At 43.5% G+C, this 25,868-nt stretch overlaps 2 protein-coding genes across 2 annotated transcripts; both read right to left on the bottom strand.

Annotated features, from left to right (window-relative positions):
- Nucleotides 1-3,204: 3,204 nt before the first annotated feature.
- On the bottom strand, nucleotides 3,205-14,412 carry LOC103553168 (olfactory receptor 51E1). The gene is made up of 3 exons (XM_008523634.2): nucleotides 14,308-14,412; nucleotides 5,077-6,074; nucleotides 3,205-4,626 (listed from the first exon to the last, which is right to left on the bottom strand). Exon 2 carries the CDS (start codon nucleotides 6,030-6,032, stop codon nucleotides 5,079-5,081), a length of 954 nt encoding a protein of 317 aa, XP_008521856.1. The 5' UTR covers nucleotides 6,033-6,074; nucleotides 14,308-14,412; the 3' UTR covers nucleotides 3,205-4,626; nucleotides 5,077-5,078.
- A 2,817-nt stretch (nucleotides 14,413-17,229) lies between these two features.
- Nucleotides 17,230-25,418, bottom strand: LOC103553157 (olfactory receptor 51D1). The gene has a single exon (XM_070624194.1). It carries the CDS (start codon nucleotides 20,538-20,540, stop codon nucleotides 19,524-19,526), a length of 1,017 nt encoding a protein of 338 aa, XP_070480295.1. The 5' UTR covers nucleotides 20,541-25,418; the 3' UTR covers nucleotides 17,230-19,523.
- Nucleotides 25,419-25,868: the final 450 nt, after the last annotated feature.

The raw sequence follows: 25,868 nt of genomic DNA, 5'->3' as shown, positions 1-25,868 counted from the left end.
AAGAAAAAAAAGAGAGAAGACAAATTATCAATAGCAGGAATGAGAGAGGTGACCTCACGACAGATGCTACAGATATTAAAAAATGACAAAGAAATATTATTAACACTTATATGCCAGTAGATTTGACAACTTACATAGGATGAAAAGTTTCCTGAAAGACATAAAACCTTCTCTGTCTGGATCAAGAAAGGGTGATACATCTTTCACTCCTTAGAGTCTTTCTTCTCATCACCTACTTTTTCTAAAGACAATTTCCCTGGGTGATTTTCACTAGAAGCAATTTCTATCTTCCAAATTCCACACTCCCTATCTTTGGAAATGTGGCTTTCCTCCAGTGATATACCTATATTTCAACACAGAACGATGATCTACAAGAACAGCTTAAAAATAAATGTAGGGAAGAGATTGCCTGTCAATCATGATGATGAAAAACATGAAAAGGAAGAATAAGGAGGAGGTGGAGGAAATGGGTTTGGAAGAAACTCATTGCTCTGGAATATTCTGGGAAGGAGATCCTGGAATAACAGCTCTACCTCCTATACAATTTACCCTGGAATGTGTGTTCTACAGTGGACTTTCTCACATCCACCCCAACTCTGTTCTACAACTTCAGTGGCAGAAATAAAGACAGGATGCTTTGGGGTCAGGAACAAAGCTCACACAGTTATTGCTGAAAGAATATGTGGTAACTGAAAGTTCGCTCAGATCAGTTTCTCTGTCCTATTCTTCTCTGTATCCCTAGGTCCCCTACATAGTATCTTTATTATATTTTTTCCAGAATTGTTTGTTGAGTAAGTGAATAAATAAATGTGTTGATCAGGTGATGCTGGCTAGGGACACAGTGTCACCTGCTTCAGCACTGACTCTTCTTGTAACCTCTCTCAGGAATGTCCATTTCTCCAAGAGACTCTCTTGCCTGGCAGTTTCCATGGTGAAGTCTGACATTGACAATTGCATCCTCTTCTATGTGCCCATTTTAGATCTCCTCCAGATTCTCCATACCCTCATTCCTCAACTTTCTTAGAATTAAAAGCCCTGCATCCCTGTTGGCTTCCTTAGGAGTAGAAAAGGCAGACTGCAATCTGATTCTGCATCAGCTTCATTCTCTTTAGAACAAATCTGACATAAAAAGTTATGAGATGCCAGTGCAATGGACAAGAAGAAGTTTGAGAACACCTTTTTTAAGAGATAAACAGAGGCCAGCCCCATGGCTGAGTGGTTAAGTTCACACGCTCTGCTTCGGCAGCCTGGGATTCACTAGTTCCAATCGTGGGTATGGACCTACACACTGCTCATCAGGCCATGCTGCAGTGGCATCCCACATAGAAGGACTAGAATAACCTAGAACCAGGGTATACAACTAGGTGCTGGGGCTTTGGGGAGGCAGACAAAGGAAGATTAACAACAGATGTTAGCTCAGAGCCAATCTTCCTCGCCAAAAAGCATAACTTGAAAAAACGAGAGACATAAACAATGAACATCAACTCTGACGTCCTAAACCAGTGGCATGATATGGCCTTTTCCCAAATTCAGGTCTGCCTATCTCAAGAAGGCCAGACATAGAGCAAGGGGATGACCCTCCACAAGTATGTCCATTACATCCAAGAGAGTCTTATCTCAACTCAATTAAAGGAGTGATATAAGATACTTCATTAACTTGAATAGATATGACTCAGCAGTCTCACTTAAACTTTTCTGAACTGAAAGTGGTCCAGTTCTAAAGTATGTGCCAAGAGGTAGGGGAACACTGAAGAGAGAATATTTCTTTTTTGCCTGATGAATCATAAAGAGCCTCATTTTATAAGGTGTTACTAAAAAGAAAAATGGCAAAAGGCAATTCATACAAAGAAAACAAAGTGGAACAGAGGCTTTAAAAGTGCATGAAATCATTGAGAGACAGCAAGTATTTGTAATTAGCTAAAGAACATAGTATGTGGAAAAATTAGAGATATTACATTGAAAAAAAAGATGAGAACAGGTGTAAAAGGGAAAAAAAGGAGCTTACTGATGTTCTAGCAAGTTCGAACTCTATACAGGAGGCAATAAAAGACCTTTGATGCGTCTTAAGCAGGGAAGTTAGAGATAATCAGAGTTTTGTTTGGAAAAACTCCTGCAAGCTACATGGGATTTAGGACTAGTACCAAAGATGCTGGGCAAGGAGACCAGTGTGGAGGTTATGGCAATTGTCCGAGCAAGGGGTAAGTATCTGGACTAGAGCATTGGTCATCAGAATGGAAGACACAAGACATGTTTATGAAACATTTCTAGATAAAACCTAAAAAATAAGCAAGGGACTTATAGACTGAGATTTAATTTTATTCAGACTTCTCCAGGACCCAATAAACGTCCAGGAGGCTAAGATGGTAGGGCCAGAGACAGGAATATCCAAACAAAGGAAACGGGGAAGGTAAAATGATGCCCATGTAAAAGGCATATAATGAAGGTCTTTGTCCAGAACATACCCTAACTTCCAGCCAAATCTCCTAAAAGAGGCAGCTTCTGGGGCCGGCCTGGTGGCACAGTAGTTAAGTTCACATCCTCTGCTTCAGTGGCCCAGAGTTCATGGGTTCAGATCCCGGGTGCGGACACACACACCACTCATCAAGCCATCCTCTGGCAGCGTCCCACATACACAATAGAGGAAGATAGGCACAGATGTTAGCTCAGGGCCAGTCTTCCTCACACACACACACACACACAAAACATAGGCAGCCTCTCCGTCTCATTCTGGTCCTTAGCTCCCGGCCCTTCCAGGGAACCAGTGAGTATTCATGAAGTAAGTGACCAGAAATCTGATCTAGAAGTTAGGAGATTCCTACTGTAGTTCTGTCTCTGTATCTGGCATTTAGTACTCACTGAGAAACATAAAGAAGGTAGTGGTAGGGGTAGTGGTGGTGGTGGTGTGTGTATGTATATGTGTGTTTACACTCACAAAATGGCTAAGTCATTTAGAATCAAAACCATGAAACTTTATCCCGAGCATATACAGACTTGGAATCCCTTCTAAAATCTAGAATAATGACTGCATCGTTAGAAGAAATTTAAAATGTGTCTGTTTGATTTATCTGTTTATTCTCCATCTACGTCTCCAAAAGGATTCCAAACATAAAACAGATACACACATTCATTATATGCCCATACAGAAGCATGCACACAAAGGCTTATTAAAAATCTGGAAAAATAAACACCAAAATGCTAACAACGTTTTTTTCCTTTTAAGGTGACAAGTTTATTGGATTTTTTATTATATTTTTATTTCTTTTATATTTTCAGAGTGTCTAATATTTTTGTTTATGGTGACCACACATTGCTTTCCTAATGAGAAAAAAGATCTGCCTCTTTCTTTCTCTTTCATTCTTTCTCTTTCTCTTAATCCCGATATCAGGGCATTCCTGGGCAATGAGCTGACCCTCCACTCAGCCCAAAATGATCAACGTCTGCATTGACTCTAGCTTATGCACCTAGTTCTTTTGGCTACCACTCACCAGGGCATATCAGATTCCATGCTGCTCACAATTCTCATCTTCTGGATTCCAGTCCAAAAAATCAGCTATGCTCTCTCCATGCCCTCACTACCAAGTAGTCCTGTGCTACTAAGCCATGGCCAGAAAATTCTGGATAGCCTGTGCCATGCTCTCACACCTGCTTCTCACACTCACCTACCTTTTTTTTAGGTAGCACTCCCCCTGTAGGTAGTGGTCTCATCTCTGCCTGTGGTCTTGTTCTCAGGGCACTGATGCTGTGGGCTTCCCCAGTAGAACAGCTCAAAGCCCTGGGGATATATGATGTCCCTTTATACGTTCTTCTCAGTTTCTGTGGACCCATGCTTGCCTTGGCCTTGCTTCCTGACTAGCCACCTGGGCCACCAGCCTTGCTCAGTCTCATGATGCCTCCTGCTCTTGACTCCCTGGTCTGTGGTAGACTTGCCATTTCTGCCATGAGCTTCTAGGTATTCTCAGCTGCATCTCTCCATAAAGTGTCTCTCCAGATATCCAGTGAATGTCCCCACTGAAATAGCTAATCATGCTATTTCCCAAACTAGCCACTGTTTGGGAATTACTCAAACATATTCCTGCTTCTACTACACAAGTACAATGGCAAATGGACCAGTAACTTCTGGGATTAAAGCCATCAACAACATTAACAGGAAATTTCTAAATACAATACTGGATGGGTGAGAAAGGAAATTAAATATCTCCATTAGAAAATGCAAGACTCTGGAAATGTCTAACTCACTGCCCCACTGGACTCTCTAACACTCCCTCTCCACAATGTGGGATTGGGCATCAAAGACTTAAATTTTTTCGTGACCTCATGTAATTCACTGATCCCCATTGAACATCAATTTCCCCATTGGTACAATGGGAGTACTAATCATATTCCTCAAAAGATTGATAAGAAAATTAAATAAGGAAAAGTATAAATGGGTTGTGAAAACTCTGGGAACAGAACATGTCATCTTTAATTAATGTAAATAACTGTGGTCTTTTCACGGTTTTACTTCCAATACTCTTCTTAAGGGCTGGTGCCGAGAAGAAAAGAAATTATTTATTCTCTGTGGAGGTCATCTTGAAGAAGGAAATCCAGGTATGTCTCTTTTTCTGAGATCCAACATGGTAGGGGATTCTGAAGAGGAAATTATAGTTTTAAATCAGATTATCTGATGGTATTGTATTCTTATGTCATTTACTTTTGCCATGTTTAAGTCTTTGGTAAACATTCTTTAGACATACAACACTTATCTCAGAATGCTGTGGACTTTCAGTGCAAGCAATTTAGAGATTTGGACTGAATGGTTAAATGGGGACTAATAACCCTCCAACCACAATCACCTTGGGGTCCTAATAATTATATACAGAGAAGAACTAAAAGGAAAAATGATAGTGAAAAATGGGGATTGGGAGGATATGGTTCTGCTGCCCCTATCCACATGGAGATTCTCCAACCAGTTTCATCTTCGAAAGATCCATTGTGTTTTTATTATGGAAGATTTTTTTCCTAATACTTTCTTCCAAAATCTTGATATTAATATCTGAATTGAAGGACTTTGAATGAAAAAGAAGTTTGATCACTGACCCCTAGGGATCTGAAGTGTGGGTGGTCACATGGAAAAGACGTATGATGCGCTGCCGGATCTCCTTTGTCTTCACTCCATAGACGATAGGGTTGAGCACAGGAGGAACAAGCAGGTAGGTGTTGGCCATGATGATAGGTAGGAGGGAGTCATGTGGCTTGCCAAAACGGTGCACAATAGACAATCCAATGAATGGTACATAGAATATGAAAACAGCACACACATGAGAGACACAAGTGCCAAATGCCTTTGCCTGGGCTTCACGTGTCAAACCCAACACAGTCTTGAGGATAAGAAGATATGACAAGGAGATGAGAAGTGAGTCCAAGCCAATGGCAGAGATGATGACAATGAGGCCATAGATGATATTGACACGGATGTCAGCACAAGCCAGCTTCATGACATCTTGGTGTAGGCAGTAGGAATGGGAAAGGATATTGGAATGGCAGAAAGGCAGCTGTTTGATGAAGACAGGCAGGGGTGCCATAAGTGCAGCACCCCGTACTACAGCAGCCATGCCAATCTTGGTAACACGAGGCAATGTTAGCACAGTGGCATGGCGTAGAGGGTGGCAGATGGCCACATAGCGGTCAAAGGCCATGGCCAGCAGTACCGTGGACTCCATGCCAGATAAGGAGTGGATGGCAAACATCTGTAGCAGACAAGCATCAAACTGGATGGTAGTGGAATTGAACCAGAAGATGGCCATCATTTTGGGCATGGATGAGGTGGAGATGAGGATGTCAAGGCCAGAAAGCATGCAAAGAAAGATGTACATGGGTTCATGTAGGCTGTGCTCAGTCCGCACAACGTAGATGATCATCAAGTTACCTAGAACAGCAATAACGTAGAGGGAGAACAATGGGAAGGCCAACCAGAACTGAGCTTCTTCCAAGCCTGGGAGGCCTATTAGAATGAAATATGTAGCACTGGATTCATTGCCACTGGGGACCACCATAGTGAGGAAGCTGAGCTGTGACCAGTGCCAGGCAGGTAGAGGCTGGAATGCAAAGATAAGCCATTGTCAGATTCTCCAGAATCACAATAGCACACTTCCTTCCCTCCATGCTGATGTCATATTCTCTGACCCAAACTCTAACTTAATTGTCTATTCGAACTCTGACTCTATTCTAATATCAATCTAACTGTCCTTCATAACTCAAGGCCCAGGTGAAAATTCACCCAGCCCTACTGACTAACCCCACTCTAAAGTCAATCCTGAAGACAAGTAAAATACTAAGGCAAAAATTCTAAGCAAATTTTAACTCATTTAGTTCACCAAAGATATACTATTGATTGAGCACATATCAGGCTTAGATGATAAAAAAATCCCATCACTTCTTCTGTCCTATCCTACCGTTATGCTCCCTATGCTTAATACCAACTGTAATTCTAATTATATCATTAGACTATCTTTAAGACTAATTCCAGTCCAAATGCAGCAATACTAATGGCAACATAGATTAACATTGAAACCTAACCTTATCACTAATCCTAATGATGTCTTCAATTCTAGCCTTAACCCTAACTTTAATATTAACCTAACACCTAATTCTAGTAGTCATTTCAAACTTAATCTAAAACTTAATAGCACATATTTTATTATGACAAACTCTATTTCAATTTTTTGAAAACCTGACACACTAACTTCATCCTGAACTCTAACTCTACATTTCACTCTTTCCCAAATGTCCATTCAAAGTCTTACACTTGTCCAGACTACCCAGTTTATATCATAAAACAAACAATGGCTGCAGTGGATGCCATTGGTGCCCCACCTAGGTCCCCTTCACCAAGCCAGCGCACCTATATCCTAGGGGGTGTTGAATGCTAACAGCTCACAGTTCTTCCCTTCTCCAGAAAATTGTTCATGATCAAATGAGAGGCACCACACCTAGGAAGTTACGCTATCCCCCTCAGGGCTCATATAGTGTTCAATGACTGCCTGGCATAAAGGTACAAAAGGTTAGCCTGCTTGCCTCCAGGTAGGACCAAAGCTGTGATGCAACATGTGCTTCAGAACTTCCTGAGGAACCAGACCTTCCTGAGACCACAGCCTTACTTAGCTTTCTTTCCCGGCTCTATCCCGCTTCCCTCACTCCTCTTCTCATGGCAGTACTCCCTCAATATATCATTTAAAACAGAATCTCCATCTCAAGCTCTGTTTCTAGGCGACCTACCAGACTTAAGAGAGTGGGACTAACACAGAAGACTAAATCTGAGAGATGATGACATTAGAAGCACTGGAGTAATAATCAATACCATAGCAGGGTTCTAGTCTCCTCAAGTCTGGCTTCTAAAGTGGTAGATATAAGCAGAGGTTGCTGAAGTGGGAAATGTCAGATGAGTTTTCTCAGATCTTATCTCTCTGTCAAAACAATTAAAGAGCTAACTAACTTCCTTCCTCTCTTTCTTTCTTCCATCCACAAATATTTTTGGTCCTACTATTTACTCAATTATGTAAATTGTATAGATTTACACCCATTTTATATATATATATGTTCAACTATAATTTGGGAGCTAGCTATCTCCTCTTTCCAATATAGAAATCGTGCCATTTATTGCTAAGGTATATTTAAGATAATTTTATCTTGGGAAGAAAAAGGAAAAGCTAGATTCTTAAGATCTGGCCCTTGACACCTGGGGTAGGGGCTTTCTGCATGGGTTACCAGAGGGCAGTTGAGTGTGAAGAAGAGCTCATGGCCATCATCAGGAGGGACTTATACACCATTCACTGGGCTCAAGATGTGTCAATAATCTTCTTTCCACTACTAAGCTGTTACCCAGAGGTTCCCTCAGACCAGACACTAAGAGCAAAACAGTGGGAGTATGAGTTTTAGAACAGAGAGTAACAATTTAATTCAAACTACTGAAGGGAGAAGGTTATTAACCTAGAACTTCAGGCAAAGAGGTCAACCTCATCAATGCCCCCTAAATCTTCCACACTGACCTCTCTGTAGTCTGTGACACTGTGAGCAGTTCCCTCCTTCTTAAAACTTCTCCCTCCTCCTTCTGCTGTTCCTCATCTCTCTCTGATCACTAATTCTTGGTCTCCCTTCTGGATCTTCAGCCTTCTCTGCTTGACTCTTAATCATATTCTTAAATGATAATGCTCTCAGAATTTTATCCTCAGTGTTCTTCTTGTTCTATACTTTCTCCCCGGGGCCATCTCATCCCCTTCAGTAAATCCATTTGTTATGTATAAACTATTTATTCCAAAATCTGTTTATCAAGCCCTGAGTTATCTTACGTGATCCAGATTCCTAATTCTAAATTCTTACTAAAAAGGTCCACCTGGGTCTCTCTCAAGCACATCGAACTCTCCGTGTCTGAAAAAGAAACTCTTCCAGAGGCAGCATTGTATAGCTGTTAAGAGTATGAGTTTTGAAATCCATGCTGGATTCAAATGCCAGCCAAAAACTTCGTTAGCTATGCCATATCGAGCAAATCACTGAACTTTTCCAAACTTCAGTTTCCTCATCTTTAAAATGAGAATAATATTCGCTATCTAATAGAGGTCAATGTGAGGATTAAATAAGACGTTGAGTGTACAGCAATCAACACAATGCCTGGCATAGTAAATATGCAAAAAGAATCTTATCTGTTGTTGTTAGTCATCTTCCTCTAGTGCTTTCTTTTTTCTGTGATGGTGGCCTAAACAGTCACACAAGCTAGATATTCTGATCTGACTGCCATGCCCCTAGTGTAACCTTCTTCACCTGTATAATCCCAATAATATTATAACCAAATAAAATCAGGTCACTATCTGTTGTTTAAAAAAACACTTTTGAAAACTCCAAATTAATTCTATAACAAAGACTGAACTACTACGGTATTCAGCTCATGCTGTATCCTGAAGGTGCATTGATTCCCATGCCTCTGTGTCTTCTTGTCTATTCTACTTCTCATCCCTTTGATAAGATCCTCCCAGACCTCACTCCTTGACTTCCCAGTGAGCAAAATCTTACTCATCTTTCACATCGTGGTTTACTGTCTCTCTCTTTTCTATTTTTCCTAAGCCTATTTCCCCTGGGTATAGTTAAATATTTCCTGCTTTGTGCTCGGAAGAACTTTATTTAGGTCTCTTTTTATGCATTTACTATCCTGAGCTATAATTATTGCTGTATTTGTTTTTCCCTGAATTATGAATTCTTTGATGGCAGGGACAATATTGTATTTATTACTGTTTAGTTAATGTTAGCTGAAAATGAAAATGATTTTTATCAAAAGAAGAATCCCTCAATAGGCATCTAACGAGGATGGCACAGACAAAGGGAGGAAGGACTCCCAGTTGTCTGAACTATAGAGACTTTTGAGAAGAATGAAAGAATGTTTGGAATGTCAGTGCTGGGTGGGCTTCAGTTCAAACTAATAATCTTTAAGGCCAAAAAGCAAAAGCCTTTCTTGCCCAGGGAGCCCGAGGGCATGAGAGGATACATGGAGAACAGGGTAGGTGCAAAGCCTTGGCTCTAAAGAAATGCAAAGTGGACATGTGGCACAGTTTGTGCCCAAGAGAGGGGGTGACCTAGGATCCCTCACCTGGAGGCATCAGCAAGAAGGCTCCGGTACTCCAGAGAGCCAGACATCCATACCGTCCAGAAATTTCAGATGAACAGACATGGTAGAGCAGGGCAATTCCCAGGATCAAAATGCGCTGCTTTAGGAAACATATTGCGGAAGAATCATGGGTTGGCATCTTCAACCCTATTACCTTTGAGGGTAAAGTGATGTTGTGAGCAGAGTCCTGGGGCAAGGAATGCAAGTCTCAGCTCTAAATAAATGCAGAAGGTAATAATAACCTCATAGTGCTGCTGCAAAATTATATGAGATAAGGCATCCCAAAAGATGTAAAAACTGCATCACAGTATACAAAGCACTTTTTTTCACATTTCCATAAAAATGAGGAATAAGATCTCTGAAAATGTGTGGTTTCTAAAATCTTTTCATTTCCCTCCAATTTGTCACCTTAATTGCCACTCCACCTCAAGCACACATTCATACACACACATACTGACTGGCAGTCCATCTATCACAATGGCAAAGACTAACACTGATATGGAGATACCAGAAATCAAAGAGAGGAGAATTCAGCTAGCCTGGGAGGGAAGTGCCTTGGAGAACAAAATGGGCAGCTATCACGGAAGGTAAAATATCTGGCTAGACCTCCAAAGACTGCAGGAGGAGAGAAACGAAGAAATGTGGAGGGAGCCAGTGAGAGAGCCCATGTCACCCTTCAGACTGTCTATCCCTGAAGCATCCCAGTCTCCCACAGTTCTGCTAGGAGGCAGGCAGAGGGACCAAAGGACGTCCAGCCTGAGCCCCTGTTGGTAATTAGAACATCTGCACGCACTCAGAGAACATTTAGAGCTCTGGAGGAAATTGGAACTAAATCACTCTATTTTGAAAATAACACATAATCAAGGAAAAATAAACAAAGATGTTTGGGTTGTTTTTTTAAAGCCCACGCTGTCCCAACCCCCAGGGAACAGCACTGTCCTTGAGCTTTTCTCTGAAAAAGTCACACTATCTTAGCAAGTCCCAGGAATGTTTCTTAAATTGTGAATGATATCTTAGCCCTTTCTTGAGAATAAGAGAGAAGGAGCCCCTGGCTATACAGAGTGGAAATCCATTTTGAGGCACTCAACCCTCCTCAATCTTCCCCCTCCTCTCCAGGGCTCTGTCCCCCAGTGCCAACTCAGCCCCCAAGACCAGCCCATCCTCACACTCTTTCTCAGAACTCTCTGAGCTCCTTCCTTTTCAGAGACCCATGGAAAAGCGGTCATAGAGGTAGGCCAGTGTCTATGAATTCTATTTCTTCAGACCCAAGAGAACAATGACATCACTCCCAGCACTGATTGCATGGCTTTAATGATAATAACAGAAATCACTGAGTGCCTACAAAATGCCGGACTGTATAAAGCTTCTCTCTCACCCAAGAACAACTGGCATAATAGGAATTTAATGTATCTTCTCTATATTGTAGGTGAAAAATTGAGGTTCCAAAGGGTTAAATAATGTTCCCAGGGTTGAACAGTAAAGCAGAAATTTAACCTAGATTGTCTAATTCCAAGGCCTGTACATTTTCCTCTCTTCTAGACTGCCTTTAATTGTGCTGCACTTTCTGAAAGCTACTAAAATCTGCCCAAGAGGCAGGGTAGCAGAAGGGCTTGGTAAGTAGGACACCTGGCCCAGGTAGACCCTTAGAAGGCAACCCAAGAGGGCAGTAAAGAGGACCCCCCTGGACTGGAACTTGGGTAATCTCCTCCTTTCAGTCCCAACTCCTCTGGCTGTGACCTGGGGAGGCCCCAAGATAGAGATTAAAAAGCTTTATTCTCTACCAAGTACCTCCTTCTTATATGATTAGAGCCTCCCCTCAGCCCATCAAGCAGGTTTTATTAACCCCATTTGATAGATAAGGATGTTGAGAGTAAGGGCTCTCAATGCCAGATCCATGTGTTTGGCACTGAGAATATGCCAAACTACTGCCCGGTCCCTCTCCCAGTCTCCTCAAGAACAGACCAATGCAGGGGCCAGCCTAGTGGAGTAGTGATTAAGTTTGCGCGCTCCACTTCGGCAGCCCGGGGTTTGCAGGTTTGGATCCCAGGCACGGATGTAGTGCCACTCGTCAGGCCAGGCTGTGGTGGCATCCCACATAAAATAGAGGAAGATTGGCACAGATGTTAGTTCCTCGACAATCTTCCTAAAGCCAAAAGAGGAGGATTGGCAACAGATATTAGCTCAGGGCCAATCTTACTCACACACACACACACACACACAAAAGAATAGACCAATACTTTATAAGGACTATTTCAGTGTTAGTCTCCAAGGAATCCAAAATTTGAGGACTCATGAGTCTAGAGAGCCTCCCTGTGAATTGGATACCTGACCAGCTCTTCCCACTTAGGTTCAGCGGGGGAGAGAAACAAGGAGAGAATGGGAAAGGAGATTCATGGTGTAAACACAGAAAATGTTCCATGCCTAGAGCAGTGGGGTGGGGGCCTCTGCAGGCACTGCCAGCCTCTGTGGGAACATCTGGAAGAGAGTGTTCTTGGATACAAGCCCAGAAATACCTGGGAGTCTCTGACTCCTACTCCCAGGACCAGAGAGGGAAGGCAGACTTCAGGGGCAATGCGGTGGCCAGCAAGGACTGTAGGAGCTCATCACTTGATTCATGGAGTGGATGCTCTTTCCTGACGCTCTATGAGGGTGGTAGCCCCAGAATCAGTTCCACTGCAAATCACCCACATCCTCTGTCCCCCATACCTTGTTTGGATTTGATGAAGCTGGGGAGCCCTTGCAGGGCCTTGGGCATTCTTTTTAGAATGGCCAAGATGGAAATGGAAAAATGAGAGGGTGCGATTTCCAACTCAAATAAAGCAGAGTGAGGCTTCCAGCTCCAACCTACTCACTCAGGTCAGCCTGGCCCTCCAAAATCAGCCCCAGCAGAGCTCTAGAGGCTCAGGTCCCTGCTCCTCCACTTCCCAAGTAGTACGAGAGCCAGTAAGAGTCCCACAGACCTGCAAAGCTTGACCTAGTTATCAGCGCCGTTTGGAGCTACTCTAGCTGTTGCTTACATGCAGGGAAATGTGGTGCAGTGGAAAAACTGGATCTGGGACTTTGATTGATACTCCGATTTTTTTCAACAATTATTGATTGACTGACTACTGTGTTCCAGGCTCTGTGTTATGCCCTGGAGATACTGAGATGCAGGGTAAACAAGGTACTGTTCAGCCCTCCAGTGGTGGGGAGAAACTGAGACAAATATGCAGACATCACAGCATGTTGTGATAAATGCTAGGACAAGGTAAGCTCAAGGGCCTCAAGAGCAAAGCAGACAAGAGCCCCCCCAAGCTGCCAGGCTGAGGGGGCTTCCCCAAGGAGGCCAACCAGGCCAAGACCTGAGAGTCCAGTCAGAGTTAACCAAGCATGGTTGGGGGCGTGGGAACAGCAGCATTCAGTTAGACAACAAAAACATATGGAGTACCTACTTTGTGCCCAAAATTGGAGATAAAACACTGGATAAAATAGAAAAGATCGCTGCTTTCATGGAGCTCACGCACTAGGAGGACAATAACAAAAAGTAACAAATGAGCAAGAAAATTTCAGACAAAGATAAGTGCACTGAAGACAAGATAGAGTGATAGGACAGGAAAGGACAGGGCCAGGGCTCCCATATTTGAGATGGGGGTGAGTGAAAGCCTCTGAGGAGGCGACATATGAGCTGAGAACTGTGTGATGAGAAAACAGCAGACACTCTAAGATCTAGGGAACTAGTGTTCCGGGAGGAGAAGACAAGAGAAAAAGGTCTTGAGGCAAGAATGAGTTTCGGTATTCATAGAAGAGAAAGAAGGTCAATGTGGTCAGAGTATTGAGAGCACGAGAGAGTTTTAGAAGATGAGGTCAGAGAAGAGGGCAGGGGCCAGATCACGGAGTGGCTTGCAGGACATGGCAAGAAGCTTCACTTTAATTCTAAGTGACTTGGGGGAATTTAAACAACAGACTTGATCTAATTTGTTGTTAAAGGTAGATTCTGGCAAATTCAAAGTCCCAGAGAGAAAGAGAACATACCTCGTTTGGAAAGCTGCAAGTGGTTCAATGTAGATGAGGTAAAGAGTGCAAGGCAGGGGAAGCCACGGTATAGACACTAATCTACTTTTCAAATGGGCTGAAGACTGAACCCTGATCTAGAAACAGACTAAGTCAGGATCAGAGGCCCTGGAAGATTGTCAAGTCCCAATCTCAGCGGCAGCCTGACTCCTGATGCAGAGTACAGAAGGAGCCCGAATTTGCTCAGAGCCCACACCCCAAACAGAGCTATAGTCTGATCCCCAATCACAAACTGAACTTTGTCCACACTAACAACCTGAATACTGGCGCTGTTCACACACTGAGCCCTAATCCAACTCTAATCCAGTCCCAACCCGGTCTGTTCTCTGTCCCCGTTCACCTGCATTTAGACCAACTCCTGCCAGGCTCTCAGTAAACCGATCACTGGAAAACTACCCATAGACAGCATCTAACATCGCCCATGCTTCCCTTCACCACACAAGCACAGAAATTTCTAAGGCTGTCTGTTCCTTGAGCCAGGGCCCTCCTTCACATCCCCCCGCCCCACCCCTGGACTTCTGGTTCTTCACAGCCTGGTTTCTCATTCACTCAGCAGGTCTAACAGGAGAGCCCTGGCTACAAGAAGCCCATACACCTGGATGTACCCCCTGGTCTCCTACACTCACCTCAGTTGCACTGAAGGAACGTTTGCCCTTTTCTCCAGTACTCTTCCTGAGGAGGTCGGGCAGGGCAGGCTGCACTGAAGCACAGCCCTCTCTGTCTCCGCCTCCTCATTTGGGCCTCTCTGGTCAGGATTATTTATTCTCTGCCTTACCTCCTCCCTCCTCTGCTTCTCCCTGCTGGGGAGCGGGGGACTGCCCAGAAGGTCTATCAGCAGGTACCCCTCAGCAGCCAGCTGTGGGTCTGGTGTCCTTCTTGGCTTCTGTGTCCTAGGAAGGTATGCCTGGGGGAATGAGGAAGGAGGGGCAGTGAATAGAGGGGGGTCTCTAGAGTCCTCCCCAGATGGGCCTAGTGCCAGCTGGATACTTAGCCAGCTCCCAGTGTGGTTAGACAGGGGGAATGAGTGAGGAAAGTCTAGAAGAATCCCATTTGTATGGCTATGGCCTTTGGAGGAGCTTTTCTCCAAGATTCTTCCCAGGCTTACCAAACTCAGCCAGAGAAAAAGCAGAATAAGCTCTCAGGGAAGTCCCATGATTAAGAGCCAGCTCCTCGCCTTCCTGAGGCTTTCTCTGTCCTCTGCCTTCTTTCCATTGGTAGCCCCTGCTTGGGTTTTTGCTGAGCCTGGATCCCCATGGACCCTTCTGTCTTTCCCCAAAACTCTAGGGCCACATCTTCTTTGTCCCCCAGGCTCTGGGGCCTGTGTCTAGCTAACTCACAGCAGGGGTCCCCAGGGACCATGCCTCTGCCTTCTACTCCCTGGCCATGGGTTTCTGAACTCCTGGCTGAGGAAGGAGTATGCAGTTTCCCTAACCCTCCCCTAATCCCAACTCCAGCCATATAAGACCACTGCCATCTGGTTTCTCCTTTAATGATAAAAATAGTGAGAGAACATTTTAGAGAGTTAGAGAACAATTTTAATGTGAAAATAAATATCTTACATATTTAAATAAGTAAAAAAATATATATACCTATAAATAAATCCAAGTGCATTTAGTTGGTTTCTCTTTATTTTTTATTTTGGTCAGTTTCACAATGTAAGTTTTAAATTCACAACACAGGGCATGCTGATTTAAGCTATAAGAAATAGACAATGTCAAATCAGGCCATTCCAGCTCAGACCACATCAAAATTAACAATCAAAGAGCTCCAGGTGCCTGCAAGCATGCAGCCTGACACTAGCTGCCATCCTCCTTGAGCATCTCTGCTGCCTCCCTCAACCTCTCATAGACTTAGACTATGTGAAGACTTTTTAAAATATGCCCCAGAGACTTCTACTTCTGCCCAAGATTGTGTAACAGGAAGTAATATCCACCTGATGGAACCTAAAATGGACAATATAACTAAAGCAATGGTTTTCAAGACACTGGATATCAGACAATGAAGGACAGTGAGCCCTGAGACATGGGAAACAAATGAGGTGACCCCTGTGGTTCCCCCAGCTTACTGCCTTGAGAGAGTTTTCATGCTGCAGTACAGGAAAGGAGAATGCAGGCAGAGTCCAGTGGACATCTTAGGTTGAAGATATGGAGCTGAGAGTGCAGAAAGACCAAGCTAGCTAGAGTTTGAAGGCAGAGCACTGGATATGAGAGATCTACACAGAGAGGGCTCCAGAGGAGTATAGGGTCCTCCTCAGGAATTCAGCTGGGTAGTAACCAGTACATGCATGTGAGCAAGTACCTAAAGATTCAAGGCAACATTGGTCAGTGCTCACATGCGGCCAAGGATAGCGACTGTTCCCACCAGCCAGACTGGCAAACCTTAAGACTCACGGGGCATTGAGCAGAGAATACAGAACGATCTTGCCTCAATAGTAAGGAATAAGTAACCAAACATTACCTACACTCTAACGTTGTCTTTAGTTCATAATTGATCATTAATAGATGGGGAAAGTACTCTGTGGACTTCATAAAATAACACAGGTCAAACTAAGGACTATAGTTTATAGAGAAAGGAACAACAGATGAGAATGGATGGCAAGTGTGAGGTGAGCAGGGAATAAGAGTGAATTTGTTTATCTAAAGTAAACCAGAACCCACGCAGCCTCTCCCTCCTTCTGAGAGGCCCCAGCCAAACAGCCATTGAGCACTTTATATGCCAGGCCCTGGAGATAAACAAAACCTAGTCCTTGTCCTCAAGGGAGACAGACAACTATCATACGGATATTTAAGTTCTGCAGTGGAGGATAAACAGAGAGTTATCAAAAAACTATTTAAGTTCTATGACATAGGGATAAACATCCAGTAGCAATGTAGAGCTTTAGGTTTTATGATAGAGGGAAGCACAGAGACTGTGGGAGCTCAGAGAAAGCCCTTAATCTAGTCTGGCAATTAGCCAAGTTTTCCAACAAACAATTACCCCAGTCACTACCAGTTATCCAAGTAAAGAGATTCTGGAGGACTCAGAGATATCCCCAGATCTCCTGAGAAAGAAGGCCACAAGTTAGTCTAAAAACAGTGACACTGCAATCTGGACAATGGACTAGCTTCTGGCCTTGGCACAGAAGGTGGTTACGAAAGGTGAAGACTGCTGTACTTTGTATATTATCCCCTATAATGGAAGAAACATATCATCTCATTTTATCAGTTTCATTACTTAAAACTATTGCCACCAGCATTTATTGGTCACTTTCTATTTTCCATGTGTTTTCAAATTTATTATGCTATTTAATCCCCACAACCACCCAACAGGAGCTACATAATATCTGTTTTGCAGTGCTTACACTTTCCAAATTTACTGAGGTTCACTAGGCTAAGTAACGTGATCAAATATCAAAGCTAGTGATCTTAACCTATATTGCATCTAATTCCAACCACACAACGTCTCTTTTCCTCATATAGATATCAACCATGTCTAAAGAAACTTCCTGGAAAGAATGCTTTTCATTTGTAAATCAGATACCAGCACAGGGAAATGAACTGCAACTTCTCTGAAGCTTTGTAAAAACAATTTATTAAGAGAGAAACAGTTGTTTTAATTACTAACAATAAGTCAAGACAACCATACATGGCCAAATTGGTGATATGCTGCACAATTCTGGGAGCACCATTCAGATAGACCATGATGCGAATGGTGTTTCCTAAAGTTGTACATGAAGACACCCATGAATAGGATCATTTCTTGCATGTCTGCAACACTTTGTAGTTTACAAAGGACATTCACAGCACTTAAGCTTTACAAGATCACTGCTATTGTACTTTCTATTATACAGAAGAGGAAATGAGATCCAGAGAGGTTATATGGTATACCAGTTTATATTTCCAGGGTTTCAACCTTATCAGTCCTACAGTAGTATTCTTTCTTCTGCCTCAAATGAATCGACACTGTTTTCTACCTATCATTCTTCAATGTGAACATTTTTGACCCCACACATTCCAAGAGCTGGAACCTGAGTGAGTGTACCTAGAGTGAGAGGCTCCTAAAGGATGCCTGAGCCTGTACAGTGTCTCATATTGGTCTCCCCCTGCATTCCCCATCCTCATTCACTGATTCCCCAAAGGGTTTAAAAGAAACTCCCTACAATCAAGGACAATGTTTAAACATGTTTGGTAGACCAGCAAGAAAGGGAAGGGAGATGGGAAGATACTGTGACCTGCTATTGAGGCAGAAGGCCAGGTATTAGGGCAGTCAATACCTCAGGGAGGGTGGAAAGAAAGATGGGAAGAACTGACAGAAGCACCTGAAACCTTGTGGTCAGGATGAAGAAGGTATGGTCTGGCCTTTGAGAAGAAGAAAAGAAGCCCTGTGCTTATCTATCACTCCCAGAGACTGAACCATAATCCCAGGCTGAGCCCAGGCCAAGAAACTCAGCCTCTTGGAGTCATGCCTCTCAAATTTGGAAACTACATCTGCTGCTTACAATCAGGACCTCTTCAATCTCCTGCCTCCACCCCTGATACACACAGACACCATTCATCAATCAGTGCTCAGAAACTACTCACTCTTATGCCACATAATCACACCTGCTACACAAAGGAAATGTGTCCTAAAATATATGCCCCAGACACATGCCCTAAAATGCCTGCATCACAAACAATGCCTGCATACACATACACACACGTACACACGCACCCTTCAGACATTACAGTCCACCTACACATGACTAAAGACATATATAACACACCAAATGATTTCACATCACAAATACTATGCATAACAGACATATGCCCAAACATAAACACCACACACGGCAAAAGGTACAGACATCCCAACACTACACATTCCACACACTCATGCATATTACATATTCTACATTGTTACAAATATGAAATATTTTACATTATACACATTGCATTCTACATATTATTATATTACATTCTACATTTACATATTACAAACATGAAGAAAAAATAGAAGCAACATTGTTACCAGATACACAGAAAGATATTGTCCATCATTCTCAAGTAGATGCATATCACATACCAAGTAACAGAGATCACATAAACACAATAAATACACAATCAGAGACATTATTCATGAAATACATACATGCCAGGACACAGCTACCACACTCATCAAAACACAACTGGCATATATTCTATGCACCTACACGTACACTAAAAATTACATATAGCCAGATAAACATACCTATATACACACAGCCACAACCAGAATAAATAGTACCTTATGGAAAAACAGTCTCCAGTAGAACTATATAAACACATTAGCAGATTCCACACAAATACACTCTCATGCAGACAGAAATATAAACACTTTATCTGAGCTGTCTCCTCTCCGGCTACCACCCCCCTCCCCTTCCTCCAATTTCTATCATCCAAATACCTTCATTAAACCCTAGAAATGACTCTGTAACCACTTTTGGGGCCCAAGAAAGAAGCTTTATAGCCAACACAGATTCACCTACATGGATACATGGGAGCAAAATAATTAAAATCATACATCAAGACTGGAATGAATCGTGAAGTGTGGCATTTAGAGCCTTCTCATGCCAAAACTACATGTATTTTTCAGTTGGGAGAGAGGAACAAGGCAAGGCCACCATAGCAGAAAGACTAGGGTGATCATTCTCCAGGATGGCCTATCCAAACTGGGTAATAAATTCTTCCATACTGACACGTTCCTGAAGACAGAAATCCAAGGTCTATTTAGATAACTGGGAGCAGACAACCCAGTGAGTTGGATGTTCTAATCACCAAGACATTCAATAGGACTCTAATCCTGCCATCTTTGATAGAGATTGAGGACACTGGGGAGGTTATCCTCCTCATCTGCCATCTTGTAAGAACATATTGAGGACCCATGAACGGATCTCCTTGGTCTTGGCTCCGTAGACAAGAGGGTTAACCACAGGTGGTAGCAATAGATAGATATTAGCCATAATCACATGGAGCAAGGAGGTAGGACCACCCAGCCTGTGCACCACTGAGAGCCCGATGAGGGGCACATAGAAGACCAGCACAGCACAGAGATGGGAGATGCAAGTATTGAAAGCCTTGAGTGATGCCCCCCGAGAGGACAGCTCCAACACGGCCCTCAGGATGAGGACGTAGGAGAAGCCAATGAAGAGAGAGTCGACACCCATGACTGAAAGGATTACGAAAAGTCCATATACTACATTGACTGTGGTGTCAGTACACGATAGCTTCATAATGTCTTGGTGCAGACAGAAGGAGTGTGTGACAGTATGTGTTTGGCAGTATGACAATCGCTTCAGGATGAAGGGCAGTGGGAAAAAGAATACAAATCCCCTGGTCAAGGCAGCTAGTCCGATCTTGGCAACAGTAGGCCCTGTGAGCACAGAAGCATGCCGCAGTGGGTGGCAGATGGCCACAAAGCGGTCAAAAGCCATGGCCAGCAAGACAGCTGACTCCATGGCTGACAGAGCATGGATAAGGAACATCTGGGACAGGCAAATGTTGAACTCAATCTCCTGGATGCCAGTCAGGAAGAGGCTGGCCATCTTGGGCATGGTGACTGAGGAGAGGACTAGGTCAATGGTGGAAAGCATGGCCAGGAAGAGGTACATGGGCTCATGCAGCCGCCTTTCCACACGGATGATGAGGACAATGGCCAGGTTGCCCAGGGTGGCCAAGGCATACATAAAACACAGGGGGAAAGCCAGCCAAAAGTGTATATTAGGCCCCAGGCCAGGGATGCCCACCAGCAGGAAGTATGCTGGGTGGATCAGAGTTCCATTTGGAATGGCCATGACAGGAACCAAGAGCTGAGGCTTCTGCATCCCAAGTCCAGAGACTATGAAAAGGAAGAGGAGAAACATCATTCAGTCATGGCTCAGAGAAAGAAAGGACTTATATGGAAAGGATGCTGGAATAGTGACAGCAGCAAAGAGAAAGACTAAGTACTTCTAGTAATTCTGAACTCCAGCCTCTTTTTGCTCTAACTCTCCATATACAAACTTCCCTGGAGGTCCCATTAATCTCAGTGTGTGAAGCCCACTCAGAAAACATGTGGAACAGCCCTTCATTTCCAGAGCTGATGGTGCTGACCAGAGACTGCTCTTGGCCACTTTCACAACAGAACTGACAGGCTTGCACAGAACCTTCCACACTGATCCCAGCTGTTTTGCTGCACGTCGGGGTTAGGGTTGGTTTGGGTCCAGAGTCTGAGGCACAGTCTGTGGTTGCTGTTAAGATCCACTCTAACCTGATTCAGGGCAGGAAGCAGGGCTTCAGTCTGAGACCGGATTTCAAGGGACAGGTTTATGTTTAGGCCTGAGTAGCATTTCTCAAACTTCCCTGATAGAATCATCTGAAGCAGTTATTGAAAACACAAAGTCCCACTCCAGCTCAGAGAATCAGAATTTCCAGGGGAGGGGTCCAGAAATCTAGTCAAAGAACAGTAAGTCCCTTCTCCCCAAGTTGTTTTTTTTTAATCAAAGAGAAATTTGGGCAAAGCTATTCTGGTGTTCCAGGAGGTGAAGGGATGGAGGTGAAGAAAGACTATCATTTCCAGCCTCCCCCAAAGAAAAGACTCTTTCATCAGGATCTCTCAAGGCCCACATGAGAGCCAGTCCCAGATTGTGCTTGGCTGGGGTGTGACATAGAAATCAGATGCAGCTGAGACATGGAAAGAAAATCAGTCGTGCTGCTGCCGGTGCTACCCAGTGTCCACAGCACCTCCTTCTTCCTCCACTCTTCTCCCTGGTGGCCCCATAACACCCCAGGCTCAACTTCCTTGCTCCACACAGACCACCCTGTTCAAGCCTCTGTCCTGAGATCCAGACCCATATAACCTGCCGCCTCTTCGTATTTCTACTTGGACAGCCTATGGGCCTCACACTCATCTTGTCCAAAACAGGACCCGTCTGAATGGTACCACCCAGTCAGCCACGTCATCCAAGTCAGGGCAGTTAGTCCCACCTTGATTTCTCTGCTCTTTCACCTCCACGTGTGACTATTTTCCCAATGAATATATCATAGCCTTTCCTCTCATTTAAAACACTCTCCCTTCCTCCCAACCTCATTATACCATCCACCCTGCTCTGATTATGAAAAGAGCTTCCTAACTCACCTCCTCGCCGCCAAACCCAGATATTTCAATCCACCTTCCACACTGCTGCCATCTAAACAGCAAAACTGGACATGTCAGGCTCCTGTTTAGCAAGCGACAGGTGACTCCCATAGTGTTCAAGATAAAGCTAGAACTCCATAGTCTGCGTTCAAAGCGCCTCACAGTGTGGCTCCAACTTGACTTTCCAGCCCAGCTTCTCAGTCTCCCTCTCCCTGACCAATCACCACCACCACCACCACCACACACAAGTTTTTTTCCCCTGGGTAAATTAATTCCCCTTGCCTTGTTTTTTCAGTGAAGGGTGGGAGGCTGGAACTGGGGAGTCCTTCCTGGCACAAGGGATAGACATAGTTTGGAACCGGCCTCATAGTGGTTTGAAGAAATTCCTCTCTGGGTAGGTCACTGAACAAGGTCTGGGATCCAGGCGCTGCCATCGCGAAGCGCCCGCGCTGGCCAACGACATTTCCAAGCAATTGAGCGGCCTGGGCTTCCTCCGGCAAAGTGCCCTCCCTGCCCAGGTCTGCGCGGACTTCCCAGGGCCTGGGCAAGGCTCTCCTCCCTGTCCCTCCTCTCCCTGAATTGAGCCTGGCACACTCACCAAGAATGCCTCCGCCCCAGGCCACAGCCCATACATAGCTTCTCTGGGGGCCCTAGGGAGTCTGAGGGATGATGAAGAGTGAACCACTCCGGACTCCCTGGGAGCTCAGCTCCGCTCAGGCGCCCAAGGAATACTGAACACTGACTCCTGCCCAGAGGGGCAGCGCTCTGTTACTATTCTAAGACTAGCTCTGGAGACTAGAGGGAAGAGGGGGCAGGATGGGGGTGCCGTGGGGTGGCGAAGAGAAGACCGATGACCGGCGCTGACAGAGAGGAGCTACGGGAATGGAAGCGTGGACACTCACTAGTAAGCACACAGACACGACTACTCGCTCCTACGCTCGGAACGCAGTATCCAAGGGGACCCAGAGCTGTGCTCGGAACCACCTCTCGCTTTTTGATGCTTCCCCCTTGTGGTCATGTCGGGGAGTTGCAGCCTTGTGGCAGCTTGGGCAATGGCTCCGAGGATGATGCCTCAAGAGCCAAGGACCTAGCTGACCTAGTATCTGAGCTCCTTCCGCTGCACTACGCTGCCCCTTAGTATTTTCTCCCTCACAAGCCAACGCTTTCTTCCTCGAGGAGCTAATCAGAGCTCTCATGTGCTCCCAGAAATGAAACCGTGTAGTGTGGTTGTTTAAATGTAGGGTTCTGTCAGGAAAGACGTGTTCAAATCTGAGCTCAACCACTTACTAATGGTATAATGATCCTTAGCCTCAGTTTAATGTGAAAAATAAAATGAGACACTAGTAATTCTCCAGATAATGTTTGTGTTCATTATTATTACTCAAAACAACTGGACGAAGCAACGAAGTAGGAGGAAATCCAGTTGAGATTATGTTACAACAGCCAGAGGAAAAAAATATGTTGGGAAGGAAGAGTGGACAGTAATGCCAAAGGCTGCTGAGAGATCAAGCAGTTAGAAGGACTGAAAATAAAAGGTCGATGGTTAACTTGGGTAACCTGTTGAGATGGTTTGGTGGGAACAGAATCTTGAATGCAGCAGAGTGAGGAGTGAGTGGGTTGGGAAGAAATGGAGAAAGTGGATGCAGAAAACTCGTTTAAGAAGTTTGTATGTGAAGAGAAGGAGTTAAATGGGCAATACATGAATAATTGATAGCTCTAAGGAGAGTTTTTAAAAATTTGTATTTTGGAGCTAGAAGAGATTGAACACAAGTAAATGTCAACACAATGGAAATGGTAGAGAGGCTCCCTGTCCTTTACTTCTCACATTTCTGGTGGAGTTCTTCAAGGCTATGACCCAGGTAGACCCTCTATCCTTCCCCCTCTATACAGCAACTATGAGCAATCTTACCTGCTCCCATAGCTTCCATCACCCAAACAGGCCAGATCAATCCTGAACTCCATACATGATAATGTCTGTAGGACATCACCATTTAGGTGTCCCTCAGGCTCAAACTCAATGCATCCAACTAAACTCATTCTTGTTGATCCCCATTCCATGCCCCCAATCTATGTTTCTGTTCCTTGTCACACAAATGACTCTGTCACCCAAGCCAGAAACCTTCTCCCTCTTTCTCTCACCTCCCTCTCCAACCACATCCAATCAGTTACAAGTCGCCTTTATTTTACTCCTGGATATCTCGTGAACCAGATTATTTTTCTCCATCTCCTTTGCCTTTACTCCAGTCCAAACCAAGATAATCTCTTGACTAGATCATCAGAATAACTTGTTCACTGGTCAGCCTCATGAAGATCTTTCCTACCAACTCCACACTGTGGCCAGTGTGATCTTCCAAACACAAATCAGTCCGTAGCATTTTCCCATCGACTTTAGAATGAAAGGTTGAAGTTCACACTCCCTAACCCAGCTCATAAGCCTCCATGAGGCATCTCAGTGCACCTCTCCATCCCCATTTACAACCATCCTACCTCCCTTTTTTGCATGCCCCGAGGCTCCTAAATTATCTCACTGCTTCAACGTGCCATACTTTCTCTCACCCTTCAGGTTTCACATATGTTTTTCTCCATGATAAGAATACTCATCCTATTCCCTGTACCTATTAATTCTTACCATCAGCTGTCTGTTTAAACATCTTTCCTTAGGAAAATCTTTCCTGACCCCTAATCTTGGTGGAATGACTTTAATCTTTTCCCTTTGTTTCACTTAAAGAATTTAACATTATGAAGTTAATTATTTTTCCTACTTCTGAGCAGATCTTATCCTCCTATTTTTATAGGGGGGATGGACACTGAAGTTCATATTTAAAAGGGAAGATTTAGAGTCCTTTTTCATTCCCTCTTAATGCAGAAATTATTGGTCCTCTTGTGGATGTTCACTCATAACTCACAATTCTACTATTTCAATTGAAGCATGTTTAATGCGCAGGTCCCCTTAAACTTTTGGTAGCAACATCAAGCGCCAAGCTGGTACAATTTTTGAACATAGATTTTTACCAGGAACTTTTCAATCATTTTTTTCACTTCTGACAGTAATAGTGTCAGTAATAGATACAAGATACAATAATAGATACAAGAATAGTATCTCACTGAATTGAATAAGGTGGATTATGGTATGACTTTTAAATAATATCATATCCTTATATTTTTGTTTCAATATTTTTCACAAGAAAGAAGGAAAACAATAATTCAACATAAACAGTGTTAAAGGGTCCAACCAATAATGGAGAACTCTGGCCAAGGATATACTCAAATTCTTGGCTTAGGAGGCCCTGAATGATATGAACTTGCTGATAATAATACCCCAGCTCTGTCTCATGACACCCCAACTGTAACTCAGTATGGTCCTACACTGGCATTCTTTCAGTTCCTCAAATGAAAGTTCTCTTTCCTCACACCCACTTTAAGCATTTGCTCAAACTCTAGCTTTCTCTGGAATAGTCAATCTCTTTGTTTCCCTCCTCTACATACTAACGATTTTTAGATTCCATTTTAGGTGCTTCTTCTACAAGGAAATCTTTCCTGTAAGAAAATGTTCTCTTGTTTCCAAGGGTATCCAAATTCCATTTGCAGATGAGTAATGCCATTGTTTTTGCCAGGAAGTACTAATGGATGCATATATACAAAGCCACAAATACCCTGCATGAAAAGAGAGCATAGTTTTACCTGAAAATAGAAATGATTCCTTGTATTAATAACCTGTAATAAGGTGAGAAAAAGAAACATATGGTATAAGAGTTAGAAAAAATAAATATATAATCATTATTTGTGGATTAGTGATTGTATATGTAGAAAAATATAAAAGAATCTATTGATAAATAATTAGAATTAATAAGTAAGTATATACAGATTTGTTGAGTAAAAGGTCAATGTACAAAATTCCACGGCATTTCTTTATAAAATAGACATGATTTGTTTTAAACAGAATTTACAATAGCATAGAAAAATCACATATCTAAGATTAAATCTAACAAAGGATATAGAGGACCTTCTACATAGAAAACCAGAAGGCATCCTTAAAAGAAACTGAAGAAGACCGAAATAAATGGAAGAAAAAATTATG

The sequence above is a fragment of the Equus przewalskii genome, chromosome 6 (assembly GCF_037783145.1).
Source record: "Equus przewalskii isolate Varuska chromosome 6, EquPr2, whole genome shotgun sequence".
NCBI lineage: Eukaryota > Metazoa > Chordata > Mammalia > Perissodactyla > Equidae > Equus > Equus przewalskii.
The sequence above is the reverse complement of the archived record's forward strand: the minus strand, read 5'-3'. Positions and strand labels throughout refer to the sequence as shown.

Excerpts from the sequence above, each read along its gene's own strand:
- LOC103553168 (XM_008523634.2), bottom strand. The coding sequence starts at position 6,032 with ATGGTGGTCCCCAGTGGCAATGAATCCAGTGCTACATATTTCATTCTA.
- LOC103553157 (XM_070624194.1), bottom strand. The coding sequence starts at position 20,540 with ATGATGTTTCTCCTCTTCCTTTTCATAGTCTCTGGACTTGGGATGCAG.